Raw genomic sequence first — 20,161 nt, forward strand, 5'->3', positions numbered from 1 at the left:
GGCTTCGCTAAGTGTGACCTGTTCGTGTTCTGACATGACAAATTTCAGCCTGAGAGATGCCCTGGGTGACTGCTCACTTAGAAAATTCCCCCCCCCCCTTTTTTTTTTGGGGGGGGGGGACGGACCAAATTTAACATGGTCTCCTGTTCCAAATTGTCTCTGATTATCTGCAAAGTCTTGATGTCGGCAGGAGGAGAACAGCTGCATCAGCGTGTGCTGTCAGCCAGGACTCGGGGCTGCAGGGACTTGCTGGGATGCCTCTGCAAGGCATGGCTCACTGGGGTAACCACTGACATGGTTTGCATGAGGCTGTCAGATAACATAACTGCAGTCATTTCTCTCTAAACTGCCTTCACCTCCTCTACTCCCCACCTGTTTCTTTCCTCACGCTGGAGCTCCCTACCAGCAGTGCCACGCTGTTTCTTCTCGCCTGATGGAAGCAATGTTGCAGCAGAGTAGGAAGGCCTCGTATGAAAGGGAGGTGGTCTTACTTCAAAAGTGGTTTCCCTTCCACTCTTCACCCACACATGAGCGCTAACATGGATGTACTCAAGTGCTCTGGCCAGCGGCCTGGCACCAAGACACTTGTACCTGGTTGGCCTGGTCAGGGGTCCTTGCGGCAGCCCAGAGCACAAGGCTTGCCTGCTCTGAAGTCCTCCTCGCGTCTGCTGTTGGCTGTTTGGGCTGGGGAGGGTTTGCAAGTGCCTTTCCTGCTCTTACTGCTTCTCCTCTGAGAGTCATTAGGGTTTTCTCACTGTCCATTCTCATCTCCTCTGAGCTGCCAAGTGCTCCAAGCTGATCTTTATCTTCCCACCATCACCCCTTAATGGCTTACATTTTTCTTTTACCCTGGGTATCGGCTGCCCCCGGTATTCCAAGCAGCCACAAAAAGCTGCACGTTGCTCTGATAGGATCTTGAATTCTCATGAAACTAAACCCTGAACTGCCTGTGTGAACCAAGCACCAAGCCCTGGCAATAATTCTTATTTAGCCAGCAATCATTACTTTGTTTGCTTGGTACCCATTTTTCTTTGTCTCATAAATTATCTTCTAGAATAACAGCAATGATGTCCAGGTTTTAGTGAAAATTTTGCCTCAGCGTGCTCTCTAATCCTGTTGGCTTCACAGCACCCATGTGAACATCCTGAGAAAATGAGAGGTACAGAAGGTCTTCTCTGAGTCCCACCGGCTGCTGACAGAATTTAGACCAGAAGTGTCCATATTCTCACTCCTAGCATGGCACCACTCCACTCCCATGTGCGTATAGGCATCCTCTATCCAAATCTCAGATATTTGAATGCAAAGGCTTTCAACTAATGATCAGTCCTGGAATGAACTGCAAGATGGATTTTTTTTTTTCCGTCAAGGAAATGCACAAACCTAGGATGAAAGTCTTCTTCTTAAGAATACTCTAATGTCTTCTGAAAAAAAAATAATAATAATAAAATAAATTGTCTTGGAGTTTGTTTGCTTCCAGTGAATACACTGTATATGCTGTCACAGGATGCAGTTTTGCTTTAATTGATAAGCATCCTCGTGACACTATGCCTTCAATCCAGGGGAAAAAAGCACGAGTAACATTTACAACATTCACTGAAAATATTTAATTCAATGCTATATTGATATTTCTGTGTTCTCCTCAATTATAAGGTACACTCTGAGATCTAGAGTTCATCCAAAACCTAATCCAGTAAATCCTCACTTTAACGAGTGGTAATCACAAAACCTGGGAATAATTGTCCTGATTTTCTGAGGAGCATAGTATTGCAGTGCGTACTGAATTCAAAGTAAGATTAATCTTCCTGGGCAGCAGATTGTTGTTATCCTGACATAATGGCAGCCCATATATAAGACCTGCAGATTGGTACTTTGGAGATCCAGAGTTCTTCCCCTGACTGTGATTTTTACAGTTTTTCTTTTCAGACATGCCTTTGCCAAAGAAAGATGCTAGAAGACTGCTGAGAGGCCTAGGAATCACAGAATCACTGAATGTTAGGGATTGGAAGGGACCTTGGAAGATCGTCTGGTCCAATGCCCCTGCCGGAGCAGGAGCAGCTAGATCAGGTCACACAGGATGGCGTCCAGGCAGGTTTTGAGTGTCTCTGGAGAAGGAAACTCCACGACCCTCCTTTGGGTAGCCTGTTCTCGTGCTCTGTCACCCTCACCATAAAAAAGTTTTGTCTCACATTTAAGTGGAACCTCCTATGTTCCAGCTTACACCCATTGCCCCTTGTCCTATCATTAGATGTCACCGAGAAGAGCCTAGCTCCGTCCTCCTGACACTCTCCCTTTACATATTTATAAACGTTAATAAGGTCACCTCTGACTCTCCTCTTCTCTAACTAAAGAGACCCAGCTCCCTCAGCCTTTCCTCAAAAGGGAGATGCTCCACTCCCTTAATCATCCTCGTGGCTCTGTGCTGGACTCTCTCAAGCAGTTCCCTGTCCTTCTTGAACTGGGGGGCCCAGAACTGGACGCAATATTGCAGATGTGGTCTCACTAGGGCAGAGTAGAGGGGGAGGAGAACCTCTCTCGACCTACTAACCACAGCCCTGCTAATACACCCCAGGATGCCATTGGCCTTCTTGGCCACAAGGGCACAGTGCTGGCTCATGGTCAGCCGGCTCTCCACCAGGACACCCACGTCCCTTTCCCCTTTGCTGCTCTCTAGCAGGTCAGTCAGCAACTTATCCTGGTGTCTGGGGTTGTTCTTGCCCCGATGCAGGGCTCTACACTTGCCCTCGTTATATTTCATGAACTTTCTCCCCGCCTGATGCTCCAACCTGTTGAGACCGGCAGCAAAAGTTCAGACAAGTCTGTTAGTTTTGAGTCACTTCATCTCTTTATTGTCAACTTGTTGTGCATTACTGCACAACACAGAGACTGTGACGCTTGCGTCTTTGTTCTTCAGGCCGGATTCTGTTGTTTTGAACCCTTGCGCATCCTCCACCAGAAAAGCAGCCCCTTCCTGGTTTGGACGCCTTTGAGAATGGTGTAGGTTCCTGTGGATGTCGTTGATGGCCTTAATTCTGGAAGCCGCACAATTGCTTCTGCTTTTGGGTTGTCTCAGTGGCTCCCTCATCTGTGGCTCCCTAGGCTTAGGGAGCATCTCGTCTGAATAGATGGCGCCTCTTTGAACCTTTGGGTTTTCTTGTGCACATACGCTTAGAACTGGCAGCCCAGCAGCTCCTTGGTGACGTGGCCGTCTTACAGAATGTGCATGGCTCTTGATGATTGCATTCACGGCTCTCATTCTGGCAAGAGCAGACGGCATGGTGCTTTTGGGCTGGTGCAGTGCTTCGCTCGGCAGTGCCAGTGGAATTGCCTGGTCCAGATAGCCCTCGACATTTTGACGCTTGTCTTCGTTTTTCCTCAAGTTGAGAGTTTCTGTGCATCTGAGGAACTGGTGACAGAAAACATAGCCTTTTAGAGACTGAAAGCAGGGAAAGAAGAGGCTTCCTTCATCAGAGAAGGAAAGGAAAAGCAGAAGCGTTTGAGTTCAACTTTCAGTTGTGTTTGTCATGTAGTAGAAGTACTTGCTGAATTACAGGTTGTACTAAATACCACCTTGTGTGCCCGTCATTGCTAAGCTCCGTATATTCCTACTGCTTTCACAGGTTGCATTTTCAATTGCAACTACATTGTAAAAATAGAAATTCAGACTGTATTTGACAGACTGATGTCTACTCTTACTATAAAGGCACAGACCTTGCCATCTGGTACAGATGTTGCAGTCTCTCTGTCTATGGGAACAGCGTTTTCCTCTGCTGTCCTTTCCATCTGATGGTCACACACCTCTGTGGAAGTCTTTGGGACCTCCACTTCCACAGCTGCATTGCTTACTGCAATGGAAAGAATAATAATTACTATTATTATTAAAAAAAAAAAAAAAAAGTAAATGAACAACGGACAATATGAAGAGAAGAAATACATAGGAAATGGATGGAAGAAGTGTTGAGGGACACGTTATCTATGGCCTGCTGTTTTGCCGTACCTGAATTGCCTGAATGTCACGGCTCGCAGAGGACTGAGGTCTTTGTGTTAACCAAACGCGTGAATTCTAATACCAGGACTAGACTGCGGAAGCAGCACCTCAGCACCGTGATCGTGATCTCCAGGCCTGTTCAGCTTGGCTATAAATTGAGCCTTTATCATCCACAGTTTCGGCTATACAGGGGCAAGGGTTTGCGTGTGTCTTCAGACATCTCTTAAAATGCCCCGCTCTTTCCAGCAGCTCAGCACAAATTTGAAGCTACCTCCTTCTGCCAAACTCCTCTCTGTGTACCAGCACGGAAACCTGTTTCTTAGGTCCCACTGAGACCAATGAATGTGCTTAACTGAGGAAGGAGGCACTGAACAACTTGGAGCAATGTCCTGTATCTGTATCCTAAAAGCAGCCCCACGTTTGTGCCAGTAAAGACAGTTGCCAAGAACTTGGTTTGTCGTGCTCCTTTGGGAGCCAGTACTCTCAAGCCACTTCTTACCTGCTTCATCAGTATGCCGGGTGAGTGTAGAAGCCCCGTTTGTCTCTGGAGTCACTTGCTCCCCGAGAGAAACCTGTGCACAAAACCTTCACGTTACTGCGGGATTTAGTGCAACATGGAAGAATACTCCATATTTCGGCTGCTGTCTTTGAAACATCACAGAGAAGTCTGAGTGGGAAGCCCCATTCATTACCACATCCAAACAACCCTGTCTAGGACACTGTTTTAAAACCAAATGATATAATTGTTAATTGATAAAGTTACCTCTTTGCTTTGAAAGGCTTCTAGTGGGGCTTCTTTGGAGCTCGTCGCACTGCACTCAGCTTCCCTGGTGCTGCTTGATAGTGGGAGCTGAGTGGTACTTGAGGTCTCCTGAAAACAAATACAAAGAATCACATAATTAACAGTAATCTGGATTTGTGTTTCTGCCTGTGAAGGGCTGTCACAAATCAGTTCTACTTTAACAGATGTTAAGCCCAAATGGTTCCTTTATGGCAGTGTACCGTGATGATTTAGGGGATTACGAGCACCACAAGGAACCCATGTGATGAGAAGTTTGAACCGTTAAAGTTAGGTGAGGCTCGAGGAGGGCAAGTTGAAAAGAAAATGGGGTGCAAATTTTTCCAGGGACACCGGGAATGGTGAATCCTGGAATCAAGCAAATAATGTTATTTTCCTCTCGAGCTCTTTAACAGGGGAAACCTAATTTGTTAGTATTCAAAATGCCATTGTTACCTCTGCAGATTTGTGCTGGTGCTGGGAGTGAGCAAAGGTGGTCATTGAAGGGGTCATCTGCCCGTTCTCAAAGTGTTTCCTCACTGCAGCCAGGCCCCCGGGCACAGTGCAGGACTTGATTTCCTCTGAGGTCTAGAGTGATCAAATAAGGCCAGGTGTTTTCCATTTGCAGTAAGAACATACCATCCATTTCAACAAGTAAGGGCAAGGTGTTATAGGGTGTAAATGAAGCAGTTCATATGTTCTCAACACAGTTCGGTTGGGTCAGGCTTCCTCCAGTTCTTCCTTTTGGGGAGAGAGAGCTAACAGCACCATTGCTGGCAGTGTTGGGAGGAGGGAATTGGAACCTTCTTGGCCCAAAGAACCGCAGGAATCTGTTCCAAATACACAAGGGCAATTAGGAAATCAAGAAGACAGTGGGCAGGAATTGCATGGTTTGAAAACACGTGGACTCTGAAGGCGAGCGTGGCTGTTGGCTGCTTCCCTCAGGTGGCTTCTGGGCTACCTGAGCACCCATAGCTGAGCTGTTTTATCATGCGGTAATTTCAAATTCTTCAGCTCGAGCAGCAAGAGCTCTAAAGTCACTGTGCTCCTGAATAGGATTTTATTATTTGGCGATAGAGAATAGTTGTTGTGGTAAGGAAACTGCCTTGTTTTGTCATCATAGGATAACCGTGTTGCTGATCTCTCTCTCACCCATGATCCTCATACATGAAGTTCAGGCAAAGGTGGACTGAAAGGAAGAGCACTTCCATGAAGTAATGGGGATTGTCCAAAAGACCAAAGGCATCTAGCGTGAAAAACCTCATTTGGTAGAGAGAGAGACTGATGGATGACTATGTTTGCTCTGTAGGTTTCCTAATTTGGGATTTAAATTTTGATCCACCCTATGATCCACCTGATAGCTTGCTTGTAGAAATAAAGATGGTTACGATCTGTCCCTGGGCAAAGCAAAGGTAGAATTAAGAAGATATTGAGACATTGGTATCTTACATTGGCAAAGCGGTTGCTGTTCTCTGCCTTTGACACCGCAGCCTGATACAGAGCCATTTTGTCTTTCAAGGAGACATTCTCCTGGAATTCCATCAGCGTGTTTCCAGTGTGTGGAGGGCTCTCTTCTTGAAGTCCTCCTACAGCTTTGCAGCCACCCACTGCAACCACAAAGAGACGTCATAGTTGGGGAGAGGGAGATGGGTGCATGTGTTTCAAAGCTTGAAAGAAAAGCAGTAAGCAAAACAAACAGTATTGCCAACATTTTGCCAACTGTGTCGTACTTTTACTTTAGAACACATAAAGTACGGAGCATTTAATGTGTGGAAACCAGAATGCCTTTAACTAATAAAAGTTAACACATTGTTACCAAAGCAACAAGTTGCTAAATCCAAACTATCTTCACCAAAGAAGAAAATGAAGATACCACTTTTTCGTAATTGATGAATGCTGCCCATAGTTTTGATATCATATTTGTAATCTGGGCTGTCTTCATCAAAAGTTATCTTCTCAAAACATAAGACACCATTCTGTTGTGTTTTGTTCAAAAAGTATTTAATGGGCATCAGGCACTCCTCCGTAATACAAAAGACAAAATGGAGAAGGCTGGAAAGCTTGTTTTGCATTGGGAAGAACGCCACGTTCTCTCCCTGGGCGGCCTGGGGGCTGCCCTGATGAGGTGAGTGTGCTTGCCCCTTGTCACCTCAGAGATGGAGTGCATTGAACTGAAGGGAGAAATCCGATCCAAGTGGTAAGGCTAACCTTCAGTGTTGGTGGTCTGTCCATTGCCTGAGGACATCTTCTCAAAGATTGCCCTCCCCCGTTTCACGCTGGACACTTCCATCAGAGAAATGTCTGTCTGGCTCCCAGGCTGAGTGGCCAGTGCTGGTGGCAGTGAGCTTCTGCCACTTTCCGCTTCCTGTTGGAAGACATGGAGGGGATGTGAGCTAGAAGCTACTGGGAGGAGCCAGGTAGGCTTTTCAGGGGGCAGAAAGGATATGAAGAGGCAGCAGATTGGAAGGGGGTGCTGTTCTGGCAGTAGTGTTCTCCAAGTCCTCAGTGAGAGCACGGGAATCCTTTTCAGCTGCGGAACCTGCGTGCACTCACCTTCCTGCCACCCAGGGTCTCAAAGTGGCTCTGCAGCTCCTTGACGGAGATGGGGAAGGTCTCAGTCCGGCGAGGGCCACCCAGGGTGACGTCCGCCCTCCCGCTGTCTGCCGCGGCTTCCTCCACGGTGCTGCCTGGGCTGGCTTTCTCTGGTGCCAGGGACCGTGGGGCTGGCAGGCGTTGGAAGGCCAGGCTAGGTGTCAGAGCACTGGCGGCCTCCCATCTCTTCATGAGGAGCTTCACAGAGCTCTTCTGCACGGTCAAGTCGGGCAGCTCCATCGCGCCCTGCCAATGCAACGGGTACCTCATGACATAGCTTGTATTTCAGACCAGGGTTTGAGTGGTTTGCAGTATTTCATGGGGGAGGAAGAAGCACAGGAGAAGCGCTAGGTTTCTGCAACCCAAGGGTACTCATGAAGGAAATTCCCCTGGGACACGTGCACTTGTCAGCAAAGAATTTGACTTTAGGCCGCAACCTGACTTTAAGCCACTTTTGCCACCTGCTCACGGCCGCTTAAATCACTACAGAATGCTGAGGGCAATTCATTCTTAAGTCAAATACTTGGTGAAGACTGCACGTCTGACACTGTCAGGGCCTTGAATTGTTTCCCAGGCTTCGTAGAACCTTCTTAGCCTTTATGAAAATGCAGGAAGAAAATTGGGGGAATACGAAAACCCAAAGAGGTATGGAGCTGGGCTTCAATGGCCTTTAGCATGTCGTACCGCCTTCGCCGACTGTACTTCCTAACTTTTGCTGGCCACTTCTAAAGTTATCATGCTTAAAACGTGCCAGAGGAAGGCACAAACTAAGGGCTTGGCTGCTTTTTGTTCGATGGCCATGCTGGGCAGGAAGGCAGAGGGATGCGAGAGAGAGAACCAGAAGCTGCTTCAGTTCTTCCCTCTGTCTGGTGACTAATATTCACTGGCCATGGTACTAGAGGATCTCTTCTCCACTAAAGACTCCCTGAAAGTGCACGTGAGAGCTAGCTGCACGCTTCTGACACTGTCACTGGAAGAGCGTGCAGTTTTTCTTCTGCAGGTAAGCAGAGCCACAAGTATCTGAAGCATTTCATTTTTTTTTCTTTTGCTCCCTCTCGCCCATTTATCACATGAAGAGTATCAGGCTTTGCGCTAGACCACCTACGTCCAAAAAAATGCACGAACTTGTGTATTCGTAAGGAGCTAATCTTACCGCTTGGCTCTTCTCAGTTGAATTTTCCTTTTGTGACTCTGCTGCACACATTGCGTGCCTGTTGAAAGGAAGGCAAATTTAAACATTCTCTTATTCACTGGTCTCATTTGACTAATGAATGTGAAGCTAGATCGACAGTTCACAGTATGCATTGGAGAAAAGCCTCATCCTACCTCGTCCGTCACAACCTCACTTCCAAGAAGTGATGGCCGCAGGAAGAGGCGCCGCCTTTTAACCTGCCTGTCTGCATTGTGAGCACACAGTCAGTCCACAGTGTCCAGGTTACCGTCTCCATGTGTGGGCATACGGAAACCAAGGCAACCAAGCCGGCCTCCTGGCTTTCCTTACCCCAACAGACCCACCAGAGAGTCCTTGGAATCTGTTGAGATTCTGTTGGTGGTGGTGCACAACCTCTCCCAGAAAGAACTTGGTGTCCTTAGGGACAAGTTCTTGGGCAGACCGTTGTGGTAGACAATAAATGCCCTCAAACAGAGAGACCATTGGCTTTTCATTTTTATTCTCCGTTACTCAGCTAACTTCAAATTCTCTCTTAGAGCTAACTGGCAGAATTGTTAGACTAGCTCTGGCATGCCGTGCTTGGTTTTCTTTCATTCACTCATGCTGGTGTTTTTTGTGTGTGTGTTTTTTGATACCGAAGAGAAATATCAAAATGTTGGGTAATTTACCCTTGGGGGCGTTCTCTCTTCCTGTAGTATGGGGGAGACTTCTGACTCTCAGGCTACAGCTCTTTGGCCAACAAAAGTTTTGAAGGACTCTCTAGTAAGCCAACCCATTTTATGATGCCACAAAAGTACAAGGGCAGAAGCAGAGAAAGCTAAGGACTGTAGATTTAAAGTAGAGAGTTAACATTTGGCAGTTAGGTACCTTCCTTTGGAAAAGGATCAGGGAGATCAAGGTGACTTAATCAAAAAAGTGATTACTTAGATGAAAATATCAAGGAAAACGCAGATTTCAATACTAAGAAAGGAAAGAAGTCTAATTTAATGGAACAACTCTTTGGAAGTAGCGCCAGTACCGTCCTCCTTTCTAGAAGTAAAGACATGACACCTTTTGACATAGACTGGGAGTTTAGTAATACTCTTCTTGTTGATAAAAACAGTAAAGTCAAAGTGAAAGAAGACAATGATCTTTTCAGTGAAAGAAGAAACCTAAACAGACACAGTCTGCAACGAACTACACTCAAGCCAGGAGTTAAAACCTGCCTTACGCTAGGTCTGGCTGGGATGGAATTAACTTTCCCTGGAGCAGCCCATACAGTGCTGTGTTCTGCAATTGTAGCTCAAACAGCACTGGTATCACACCAGTGTTTTTTTCTATTAGTGAGCAATACTGGCACCACATCAAGACTCCCTCCAAGCCCCAAGAGCCAGCAGGCTGGGGGTGGGCAAGTGACGGGGAGGGGACATCACCGGTGCAGCTGACCTAAACTGACCAAAGGGATATTCCATGCCATGTGATGTCACACTCAGCAATAAAAGGTGGGAAAGGGGAAGGAGGCGGGGGGGGCTCTTGTTGTGGAAGCGTCTGTCCTCCTGAAAAACCACCACGCATATTGAGGCCCTGCTTCCCAGGACGTGGCTGAACAGCCCCCATTGATGGGAAGTAGAACCACAAAAAGACGAACCACAAAAGATGATGGGAGAAATTCCTGCCTTCTAGCATAGAAAGATTATTATAATTTGATTAATTGCTTTAATGGGATACGCAGGGAGATGGTTCCTGCTGCAGGCCAACTGGTCTTCCACTTCCGGTCCCCAGGAGAGTGGACATCAAACAAAATTCTCTGAGGATCATCCAACAAAGATGTTCAGATGTCAGGACACACTTGACATAGGAAATAGGAAATTTTAAGAAAAAAGATTTTTTTCTCTGCGGAAGTACAGATGAAAAGTTTTTTTGGGGGGGGATCATAGTAGATAATCTGTCACGCAAGAAAAGAGATTTGAGTTGGAGGAGGAGAACTTGGAATGCCCTTCACAACTCTGAAGTGAAGCCTGAAGAAGACTACAGTAGTAAGAACAATGAACTGGGAAATGCTACAAAGGATTGACCATTTTTCTCATATCTGTGGTGTCTTTGCACTAGCTAAGGAGTAAAAAAAAGTGATTTTTCAGAACCCTCATAAACGCTGTGCTTCTAATGATGCTTTGCTTGTTGCATATATATCTAAGGAGGTGAACTGCAAACCTATAATGCTTCCAGAATGGGGCTGCTTGGAGAGGATGTGCTTCAGCTACCTGGTAGCCTCAGGCTCATTGCTGGTGCTGAGGCAGAAGGTCTAATGCAGCCAGCCCAGAGCCCATTAGCTTTGCCAGGGGGTACGAAAGAATATCTGGTCTGGCATGGTAGGAGTAGGAATTCGATCAGGAAAGTGTCTTGAGGCAAGTGGCTACAAGAGCCCCAGCAGGGCTTTCCTGGATACTTGTGCACCAGAGTGCTCAGGGTGAGCCTTTACTATTCAAGAGAATTATAATAAACTCCGCATAGTGCTCTAAAGCCAAGACTAGAAAGAATCAAGCTGCCGATTGCAGGAAGGGAGGTGTTGTTCCCTGAGCTGCACGGCTTCGCTAAGTGTGACCTGTTCGTGTTCTGACATGACAAATTTCAGCCTGAGAGATGCCCTGGGTGACTGCTCACTTAGAAAATTCCCCCCCGACTTTTTTTTTTGGGGGGGGGGGGGGGGGACCAAATTTAACATGGTCTCCTGTTCCAAATTGTCTCTGATTATCTGCAAAGTCTTGGTGTCGGCAGGAGGAGAACAGCTGCATCAGCGTGTGCTGTCAGCCAGGACTCGGGGCTGCAGGGACTTGCTGGGATGCCTCTGCAAGGCATGGCTCACTGGGGTAACCACTGACATGGTTTGCATGAGGCTGTCAGATAACATAACTGCAGTCATTTCTCTCTAAACTGCCTTCACCTCCTCTACTCCCCACCTGTTTCTTTCCTCACGCTGGAGCTCCCTACCAGCAGTGCCACGCTGTTTCTTCTCGCCTGATGGAAGCAATGTTGCAGCAGAGTAGGAAGGCCTCGTATGAAAGGGAGGTGGTCTTACTTCAAAAGTGGTTTCCCTTCCACTCCTCACCCACACATGAGCACTAACATGGATGTACTCAAGTGCTCTGGCCAGCGGCCTGGCACCAAGACACTTGTACCTGGTTGGCCTGGTCAGGGGTCCTTGCGGCAGCCCAGAGCACAAGGCTTGCCTGCTCTGAAGTCCTCCTCGCGTCTGCTGTTGGCTGTTTGGGCTGGGGAGGGTTTGCAAGTGCCTTTCCTGCTCTTACTGCTTCTCCTCTGAGAGTCATTAGGGTTTTCTCACTGTCCATTCTCATCTCCTCTGAGCTGCCAAGTGCTCCAAGCTGATCTTTATCTTCCCACCATCACCCCTTAATGGCTTACATTTTTCTTTTACCCTGGGTATCAGCTGCCCCCGGTATTCCAAGCAACCACAAAAAGCTGCACGTTGCTCTGATAGGATCTTGAATTCTCATGAAACTAAACCCTGAACTGCCTGTGTGAACCAAGCACCAAGCCCTGGCAATAATTCTTATTTAGCCAGCAATCATTACTTTGTTTGCTTGGTACCCATTTTTCTTTGTCTCATAAATTATCTTCTAGAATAACAGCAATGATGTCCGGGTTTTAGTGAAAATTTTGCCTCAGCGTGCTCTCTAATCCTGTTGGCTTCACAGCACCCATGTGAACATCCTGAGAAAATGAGAGGTACAGAAGGTCTTCTCTGAGTCCCACCGGCTGCTGACAGAATTTAGACCAGAAGTGTCCATATTCTCACTCCTAGCATGGCACCACTCCACTCCCATGTGCGTATAGGCATCCTCTATCCAAATCTCAGATATTTGAATGCAAAGGCTTTCAACTAATGATCAGTCCTGGAATGAACTGCAAGATGGATTTTTTTTTTTTCCGTCAAGGAAATGCACAAACCTAGGATGAAAGTCTTCTTCTTAAGAATACTCTAATGTCTTCTGAAAAAAAAATAATAATAATAATAAAATAAATTGTCTTGGAGTTTGTTTGCTTCCAGTGAATACACTGTATATGCTGTCACAGGATGCAGTTTTGCTTTAATTGATAAGCATCCTCGTGACACTATGCCTTCAATCCAGGGGAAAAAAACACGAGTAACATTTACAACATTCACTGAAAATATTTAATTCAATGCTATATTGATATTTCTGTGTTCTCCTCAATTATAAGGTACACTCTGAGATCTAGAGTTCATCCAAAACCTAATCCAGTAAATCCTCACTTTAACGAGTGGTAATCACAAAACCTGGGAATAATTGTCCAGATTTTCTGAGGAGCATAGTATTGCAGTGCGTACTGAATTCAAAGTAAGATTAATCTTCCTGGGCAGCAGATTGTTGTTATCCTGACATAATGGCAGCCCATATATAAGACCTGCAGATTGGTACTTTGGAGATCCAGAGTTCTTCCCCTGACTGTGATTTTTACAGTTTTTCTTTTCAGACATGCCTTTGCCAAAGAAAGATGCTAGAAGACTGCTGAGACGCCTAGGAATCACAGAATCACTGAATGTTAGGGATTGGAAGGGACCTTGGAAGATCGTCTGGTCCAATGCCCCTGCCGGAGCAGGAGCAGCTAGATCAGGTCACACAGGATCGCGTCCAGGCAGGTTTTGAGTGTCTCTGGAGAAGGAAACTCCACGACCCTCCTTTGGGTAGCCTGTTCTCGTGCTCTGTCACCCTCACCATAAAAAAGTTTTGTCTCACATTTAAGTGGAACCTCCTATGTTCCAGCTTACACCCATTGCCCCTTAGATCATTAGATGTCACCGAGAAGAGCCTAGCTCCGTCCTCCTGACACTCTCCCTTTACATATTTATAAACGTTAATAAGGTCACCTCTGACTCTCCTCTTCTCTAACTAAAGAGACCCAGCTCCCTCAGCCTTTCCTCAAAAGGGAGATGCTCCACTCCCTTAATCATCCTCGTGGCTCTGTGCTGGACTCTCTCAAGCAGTTCCCTGTCCTTCTTGAACTGGGGGGCCCAGAACTGGACGCAATATTGCAGATGTGGTCTCACTAGGGCAGAGTAGAGGGGGAGGAGAACCTCTCTCGACCTACTAACCACAGCCCTGCTAATACACCCCAGGATGCCATTGGCCTTCTTGGCCACAAGGGCACAGTGCTGGCTCATGGTCAGCCGGCTCTCCACCAGGACACCCACGTCCCTTTCCCCTTTGCTGCTCTCTAGCAGGTCAGTCAGCAACTTATCCTGGTGTCTGGGGTTGTTCTTGCCCCGATGCAGGGCTCTACACTTGCCCTCGTTATATTTCATGAACTTTCTCCCCGCCTGATGCTCCAACCTGTTGAGACCGGCAGCAAAAGTTCAGACAAGTCTGTTAGTTTTGAGTCACTTCATCTCTTTATTGTCAACTTGTTGTGCATTACTGCACAACACAGAGACTGTGACGCTTGCGTCTTTGTTCTTCAGGCCGGATTCTGTTGTTTTGAACCCTTGCGCATCCTCCACCAGAAAAGCAGCCCCTTCCTGGTTTGGACGCCTTTGAGAATGGTGTAGGTTCCTGTGGATGTCGTTGATGGCCTTAATTCTGGAAGCCGCACAATTGCTTCTGCTTTTGGGTTGTCTCAGTGGCTCCCTCATCTGTGGCTCCCTAGGCTTAGGGAGCATCTCGTCTGAATAGATGGCGCCTCTTTGAACCTTTGGGTTTTCTTGTGCACATACGCTTAGAACTGGCAGCCCAGCAGCTCCTTGGTGACGTGGCCGTCTTACAGAATGTGCATGGCTCTTGATGATTGCATTCACGGCTCTCATTCTGGCAAGAGCAGACGGCATGGTGCTTTTGGGCTGGTGCAGTGCTTCGCTCGGCAGTGCCAGTGGAATTGCCTGGTCCAGATAGCCCTCGACATTTTGACGCTTGTCTTCGTTTTTCCTCAAGTTGAGAGTTTCTGTGCATCTGAGGAACTGATGACAGAAAACATAGCCTTTTAGAGACTGAAAGCAGGGAAAGAAGAGGCTTCCTTCATCAGAGAAGGAAAGGAAAAGCAGAAGCGTTTGAGTTCAACTTTCAGTTGTGTTTGTCATGTAGTAGAAGTACTTGCTGAATTACAGGTTGTACTAAATACCACCTTGTGTGCCCGTCACTGCTAAGCTCCGTATATTCCTACTGCTTTCACAGGTTGCATTTTCAATTGCAACTACATTGTAAAAATAGAAATTCAGACTGTATTTGACAGACTGATGTCTACTCTTACTATAAAGGCACAGACCTTGCCATCTGGTACAGATGTTGCAGTCTCTCTGTCTATGGGAACAGCGTTTTCCTCTGCTGTCCTTTCCATCTGATGGTCACACACCTCTGTGGAAGTCTTTGGGACCTCCACTTCCACAGCTGCATTGCTTACTGCAATGGAAAGAATAATAATTACTATTATTATTAAAAAAAAAAAAAAAAGTAAATGAACAACGGACAATATGAAGAGAAGAAATACATAGGAAATGGATGGAAGAAGTGTTGAGGGACACGTTATCTATGGCCTGCTGTTTTGCCGTACCTGAATTGCCTGAATGTCACGGCTCGCAGAGGACTGAGGTCTTTGTGTTAACCAAACGTGTGAATTCTAATACCAGGACTAGACTGCGGAAGCAGCACCTCAGCACCGTGATCGTGATCTCCAGGCCTGTTCAGCTTGGCTATGAATTGAGCCTTTATCATCCACAGTTTCGGCTATACAGGGGCAAGGGTTTGCGTGTGTCTTCAGACATCTCTTAAAATGTCCCGCTCTTTCCAGAAGCTCAGCACAAATTTGAAGCTACCTCCTTCTGCCAAACTCCTCTCTGTGTACCAGCACGGAAACCTGTTTCTTAGGTCCCACTGAGACCAATGAATGTGCTTAACTGAGGAAGGAGGCACTGAACAACTTGGAGCAATGTCCTGTATCTGTATCCTAAAAGCAGCCCCACGTTTGTGCCAGTAAAGACGGTTGCCAAGAACTTGGTTTGTCGTGCTCCTTTGGGAGCCAGTACTCTCAAGCCACTTCTTACCTGCTTCATCAGTATGCCGGGTGAGTGTAGAAGCCCTGTTTGTCTCTGGAGTCACTTGCTCCCCGAGAGAAACCTGTGCACAAAACCTTCACGTTACTGCGGGATTTAGTGCAACATGGAAGAATACTCCATATTTCGGCTGCTGTCTTTGAAACATCACAGAGAAGTCTGAGTGGGAAGCCCCATTCATTACCACATCCAAACAACCCTGTCTAGGACACTGTTTTAAAACCAAATGATATAATTGTTAATTGATAAAGTTACCTCTTTGCTTTGAAAGGCTTCTAGTGGGGCTTCTTTGGAGCTCGTCGCACTGCACTCAGCTTCCCTGGTGCTGCTTGATAGTGGGAGCTGAGTGGTACTTGAGGTCTCCTGAAAACAAATACAAAGAATCACATAATTAACAGTAATCTGGATTTGTGTTTCTGCCTGTGAAGGGCTGTCACAAATCAGTTCTACTTTAACAGATGTTAAGCCCAAATGGTTCCTTTATGGCAGTGTACCGTGATGATTTAGGGGATTACGAGCACCACAAGGAACCCATGTGATGAGAAGTTTGAACCGTTAAAGTTAGGTGAGGCTCGAGGAGGGCAAGTTGAAAAGAAAATGGGGTGCAAATTTTTCCAGGGACACCGGGAATGGTGAATCCTGGAATCAAGCAAATAATGTTATTTTCCTCTCGAGCTCTTTAACAGGGGAAACCTAATTTGTTAGTATTCAAAATGCCATTGTTACCTCTGCAGATTTGTGCTGGTGCTGGGAGTGAGCAAAGGTGGTCATTGAAGGGGTCATCTGCCCGTTCTCAAAGTGTTTCCTCACTGCAGCCAGGCCCCCGGGCACAGTGCAGGACTTGATTTCCTCTGAGGTCTAGAGTGATCAAATAAGGCCAGGTGTTTTCCATTTGCAGTAAGAACATACCATCCATTTCAACAAGTAAGGGCAAGGTGTTATAGGGTGTAAATGAAGCAGTTCATATGTTCTCAACACAGTTCGGTTGGGTCAGGCTTCCTCCAGTTCTTCCTTTTGGGGAGAGAGAGCTAACAGCACCATTGCTGGCAATGTTGGGAGGAGGGAATTGGAACCTTCTTGGCCCAAAGAACCGCAGGAATCTGTTCCAAATACACAAGGGCAATTAGGAAATCAAGAAGACAGTGGGCAGGAATTGCGTGGTTTGAAAACACCTGGACTCTGAAGGCGAGCGTGGCTGTTGGCTGCTTCCCTCAGGTGGCTTCTGGGCTACCTGAGCACCCATAGCTGAGCTGTTTTATCATGCGGTAATTTCAAATTCTTCAGCTCGAGCAGCAAGAGCTCTAAAGTCACTGTGCTCCTGAATAGGATTTTATTATTTGGCGATAGAGAATAGTTGTTGTGGTAAGGAAACTGCCTTGTTTTGTCATCATAGGATAACCGTGTTGCTGATCTCTCTCTCACCCATGATCCTCATACATGAAGTTCAGGCAAAGGTGGACTGAAAGGAAGAGCACTTCCATGAAGTAATGGGGATTGTCCAAAAGACCAAAGGCATCTAGCGTGAAAAACCTCATTTGGTAGAGAGAGAGACTGATGGATGACTATGTTTGCTCTGTAGGTTTCCTAATTTGGGATTTAAATTTTGATCCACCCTATGATCCACCTGATAGCTTGCTTGTAGAAATAAAGATGGTTACGATCTGTCCCTGGGCAAAGCAAACGTAGAATTAAGAAGATATTGAGACATTGGTATCTTACATTGGCAAAGCGGTTGCTGTTCTCTGCCTTTGACACCGCAGCCTGATACAGAGCCATTTTGTCTTTCAAGGAGACATTCTCCTGGAATTCCATCAGCGTGTTTCCAGTGTGTGGAGGGCTCTCTTCTTGAAGTCCTCCTACAGCTTTGCAGCCACCCACTGCAACCACAAAGAGACGTCATAGTTGGGGAGAGGGAGATGGGTGCATGTGTTTCAAAGCTTGAAAGAAAAGCAGTAAGCAAAACAAACAGTATTGCCAACATTTTCCAACTGTGTCGTACTTTTACTTTAGAACACATAAAGTACGGAGCATTTAATTTGTGGAAACCAGAATGCCTTTAACTAATAAAAGTTAACGCATTGTTACCAAAGCAACAAGTTGCTAAATCCAAACTATCTTCACCAGAGAAGAAAATGAAGATACCACTTTTTCGTAATTGATGAATGCTGCCCATAGTTTTGATATCATATTTGTAATCTGGGCTGTCTTCATCAAAAGTTATCTTCTCAAAACATAAGACACCATTCTGTTGTGTTTTGTTCAAAAAGTATTTAATGGGCATCAGGCACTCCTCCGTAATACAAAAGACAAAATGGAGAAATCCGGAAAGCTTGTTTTGCATTGGGAAGAACGCCACGTTCTCTCCCTGGGCGGCCTGGGGGCTGCCCTGATGAGGTGAGTGTGCTTGCCCCTTGTCACCTCAGAGATGGAGTGCATTGAACTAAAGGGAGAAATCCGATCCAAGTGGTAAGGCTAACCTTCAGTGTTGGTGGTCTGTCCATTGCCTGAGGACATCTTCTCAAAGATTGCCCTCCCCCGTTTCACGCTGGACACTTCCATCAGAGAAATGTCTGTCTGGCTCCCAGGCTGAGTGGCCAGTGCTGGTGGCAGTGAGCTTCTGCCACTTTCCGCTTCCTGTTGGAAGACATGGAGGGGATGTGAGCTAGAAGCTACTGGGAGGAGCCAGGTAGGGTTTTCAGGGGGCAGAAAGGATATGAAGAGGCAGCAGATTGGAAGGGGGTGCTGTTCTGGCAGTAGTGTTCTCCAAGTCCTCAGTGAGAGCGCGGGAATCCTTTTCAGCTGCGGAACCTGCGTGCACTCACCTTCCTGCCACCCAGGGTCTCAAAGTGGCTCTGCAGCTCCTTGACGGAGATGGGGAAGGTCTCAGTCCGGCGAGGGCCACCCAGGGTGACGTCCGCCCTCCCGCTGTCTGCCGCGGCTTCCTCCACGGTGCTGCCTGGGCTGGCTTTCTCTGGTGCCAGGGACCGTGGGGCTGGCAGGCGTTGGAAGGCCAGGCTAGGTGTCAGAGCACTGGCGGCCTCCCATCTCTTCATGAGGAGCTTCACAGAGCTCTTCTGCACGGTCAAGTCGGGCAGCTCCATCGCGCCCTGCCAATGCAACGGGTACCTCATGACATAGCTTGTATTTCAGACCAGGGTTTGAGTGGTTTGCAGTATTTCATGGGGGAGGAAGAAGCACAGGAGAAGCGCTAGGTTTCTGCAACCCAAGGGTACTCATGAAGGAAATTCCCCTGGGACACGTGCACTTGTCAGCAAAGAATTTGACTTTAGGCCGCAACCTGACTTTAAGCCACTTTTGCCACCTGCTCACGGCCGCTTAAATCACTACAGAATGCTGAGGGCAATTCATTCTTAAGTCAAATACTTGGTGAAGACTGCACGTCTGACACTGTCAGGGCCTTGAATTGTTTCCCAGGCTTCGTAGAACCTTCTTAGCCTTTATGAAAATGCAGGAAGAAAATTGGGGGAATACGAAAACCCAAAGAGGTATGGAGCTGGGCTTCAATGGCCTTTAGCATGTCGTACCGCCTTCGCCGACTGTACTTCCTAACTTTTGCTGGCCACTTCTAAAGTTATCATGCTTAAAACGTGCCAGAGGAAGGCACAAACTAAGGGCTTGGCTGCTTTTTGTTCGATGGCCATGCTGGGCAGGAAGGCAGAGGGATGCGAGAGAGAGAACCAGAAGCTGCTTCAGTTCTTCCCTCTGTCTGGTGACTAATATTCACTGGCCATGGTACTAGAGGATCTCTTCTCCACTAAAGACTCCCTGAAAGTGCACGTGAGAGCTAGCTGCACGCTTCTGACACTGTCACTGGAAGAGCGTGCAGTTTTTCTTCTGCAGGTAAGCAGAGCCACAAGTATCTGAAGCATTTCATTTTTTTTTCTTTTGCTCCCTCTCGCCCATTTATCACATGAAGAGTATCAGGCTTTGCGCTAGACCACCTACGTCCAAAAAAATGCACGAACTTGTGTATTCGTAAGGAGCTAATCTTACCGCTTGGCTCTTCTCAGTTGAATTTTCCTTTTGTGACTCTGCTGCACACATTGCGTGCCTGTTGAAAGGAAGGCAAATTTAAACATTCTCTTATTCACTGGTCTCATTTGACTAATGAATGTGAAGCTAGATCGACAGTTCACAGTATGCATTGGAGAAAAGCCTCATCCTACCTCGTCCGTCACAACCTCACTTCCAAGAAGTGATGGCTGCAGGAAGAGGCGCCGCCTTTTAACCTGCCTGTCTGCATTGTGAGCACACAGTCAGTCCACAGTGTCCAGGTTACCGTCTCCATGTGTGGGCATACGGAAACCAAGGCAACCAAGCCGGCCTCCTGGCTTTCCTTACCCCAACAGACCCACCAGAGAGTCCTTGGAATCTGTTGAGATTCTGTTGGTGGTGGTGCACAACCTCTCCCAGAAAGAACTTGGTGTCCTTAGGGACAAGTTCTTGGGCAGACCGTTGTGGTAGACAATAAATGCCCTCAAACAGAGAGACCATTGGCTTTTCATTTTTATTCTCCGTTACTCAGCTAACTTCAAATTCTCTCTTAGAGCTAACTGG

The 20,161-nt window shown here is 46.9% G+C and overlaps 2 protein-coding genes across 2 annotated transcripts; both read right to left on the reverse strand.

Moving 5' to 3' along the window:
- Nucleotides 1-987: 987 nt before the first annotated feature.
- On the reverse strand, nt 988-8,667 carry LOC136790278 (uncharacterized). The gene is made up of 10 exons (XM_066993214.1): nt 8,509-8,667; nt 7,317-7,601; nt 6,972-7,128; nt 6,213-6,370; nt 5,220-5,351; nt 4,749-4,856; nt 4,485-4,557; nt 3,709-3,842; nt 3,164-3,403; nt 988-1,050 (listed from the first exon to the last, which is right to left on the reverse strand). Exons 1-10 carry the CDS (start codon nt 8,557-8,559, stop codon nt 988-990), a joined length of 1,401 nt encoding a protein of 466 aa, XP_066849315.1. The 5' UTR covers nt 8,560-8,667.
- Nucleotides 8,668-9,504: 837 nt separating this feature from the next.
- On the reverse strand, nt 9,505-19,756 carry LOC136790279 (uncharacterized). Its single transcript, XM_066993215.1, has 10 exons — nt 19,598-19,756; nt 18,406-18,690; nt 18,061-18,217; nt 17,303-17,460; nt 16,310-16,441; nt 15,839-15,946; nt 15,575-15,647; nt 14,800-14,933; nt 14,255-14,494; nt 9,505-9,555 (listed from the first exon to the last, which is right to left on the reverse strand). The coding sequence occupies exons 1-10, from the start codon at nt 19,646-19,648 to the stop codon at nt 9,505-9,507; spliced, it is 1,389 nt and encodes a 462-aa protein (XP_066849316.1). The 5' UTR covers nt 19,649-19,756.
- Nucleotides 19,757-20,161: the final 405 nt, after the last annotated feature.

This window comes from Anser cygnoides, chromosome 3, assembly GCF_040182565.1.
Source record: "Anser cygnoides isolate HZ-2024a breed goose chromosome 3, Taihu_goose_T2T_genome, whole genome shotgun sequence".
Classification (NCBI taxonomy): Eukaryota; Metazoa; Chordata; class Aves; order Anseriformes; family Anatidae; genus Anser; species Anser cygnoides.

Excerpts from the sequence above, each read along its gene's own strand:
- LOC136790278 (XM_066993214.1), bottom strand. The coding sequence starts at position 8,559 with ATGTGTGCAGCAGAGTCACAAAAGGAAAATTCAACTGAGAAGAGCCAA. Across the intron at positions 3,843-4,484 it reads CCGGCATACTGATGAAGCAG|TAAGCAATGCAGCTGTGGAA; the intron begins GTAAGAAGTGGC and ends TTTCCATTGCAG. Across the intron at positions 3,404-3,708 it reads CATCTGTACCAGATGGCAAG|TTCCTCAGATGCACAGAAAC; the intron begins GTCTGTGCCTTT and ends TTCTGTCACCAG.
- LOC136790279 (XM_066993215.1), bottom strand. The coding sequence starts at position 19,648 with ATGTGTGCAGCAGAGTCACAAAAGGAAAATTCAACTGAGAAGAGCCAA. Across the intron at positions 17,461-18,060 it reads ACAGACCACCAACACTGAAG|TGGGTGGCTGCAAAGCTGTA; the intron begins GTTAGCCTTACC and ends TTGTGGTTGCAG. Across the intron at positions 15,648-15,838 it reads AAGCCTTTCAAAGCAAAGAG|GTTTCTCTCGGGGAGCAAGT; the intron begins GTAACTTTATCA and ends TTTTGTGCACAG.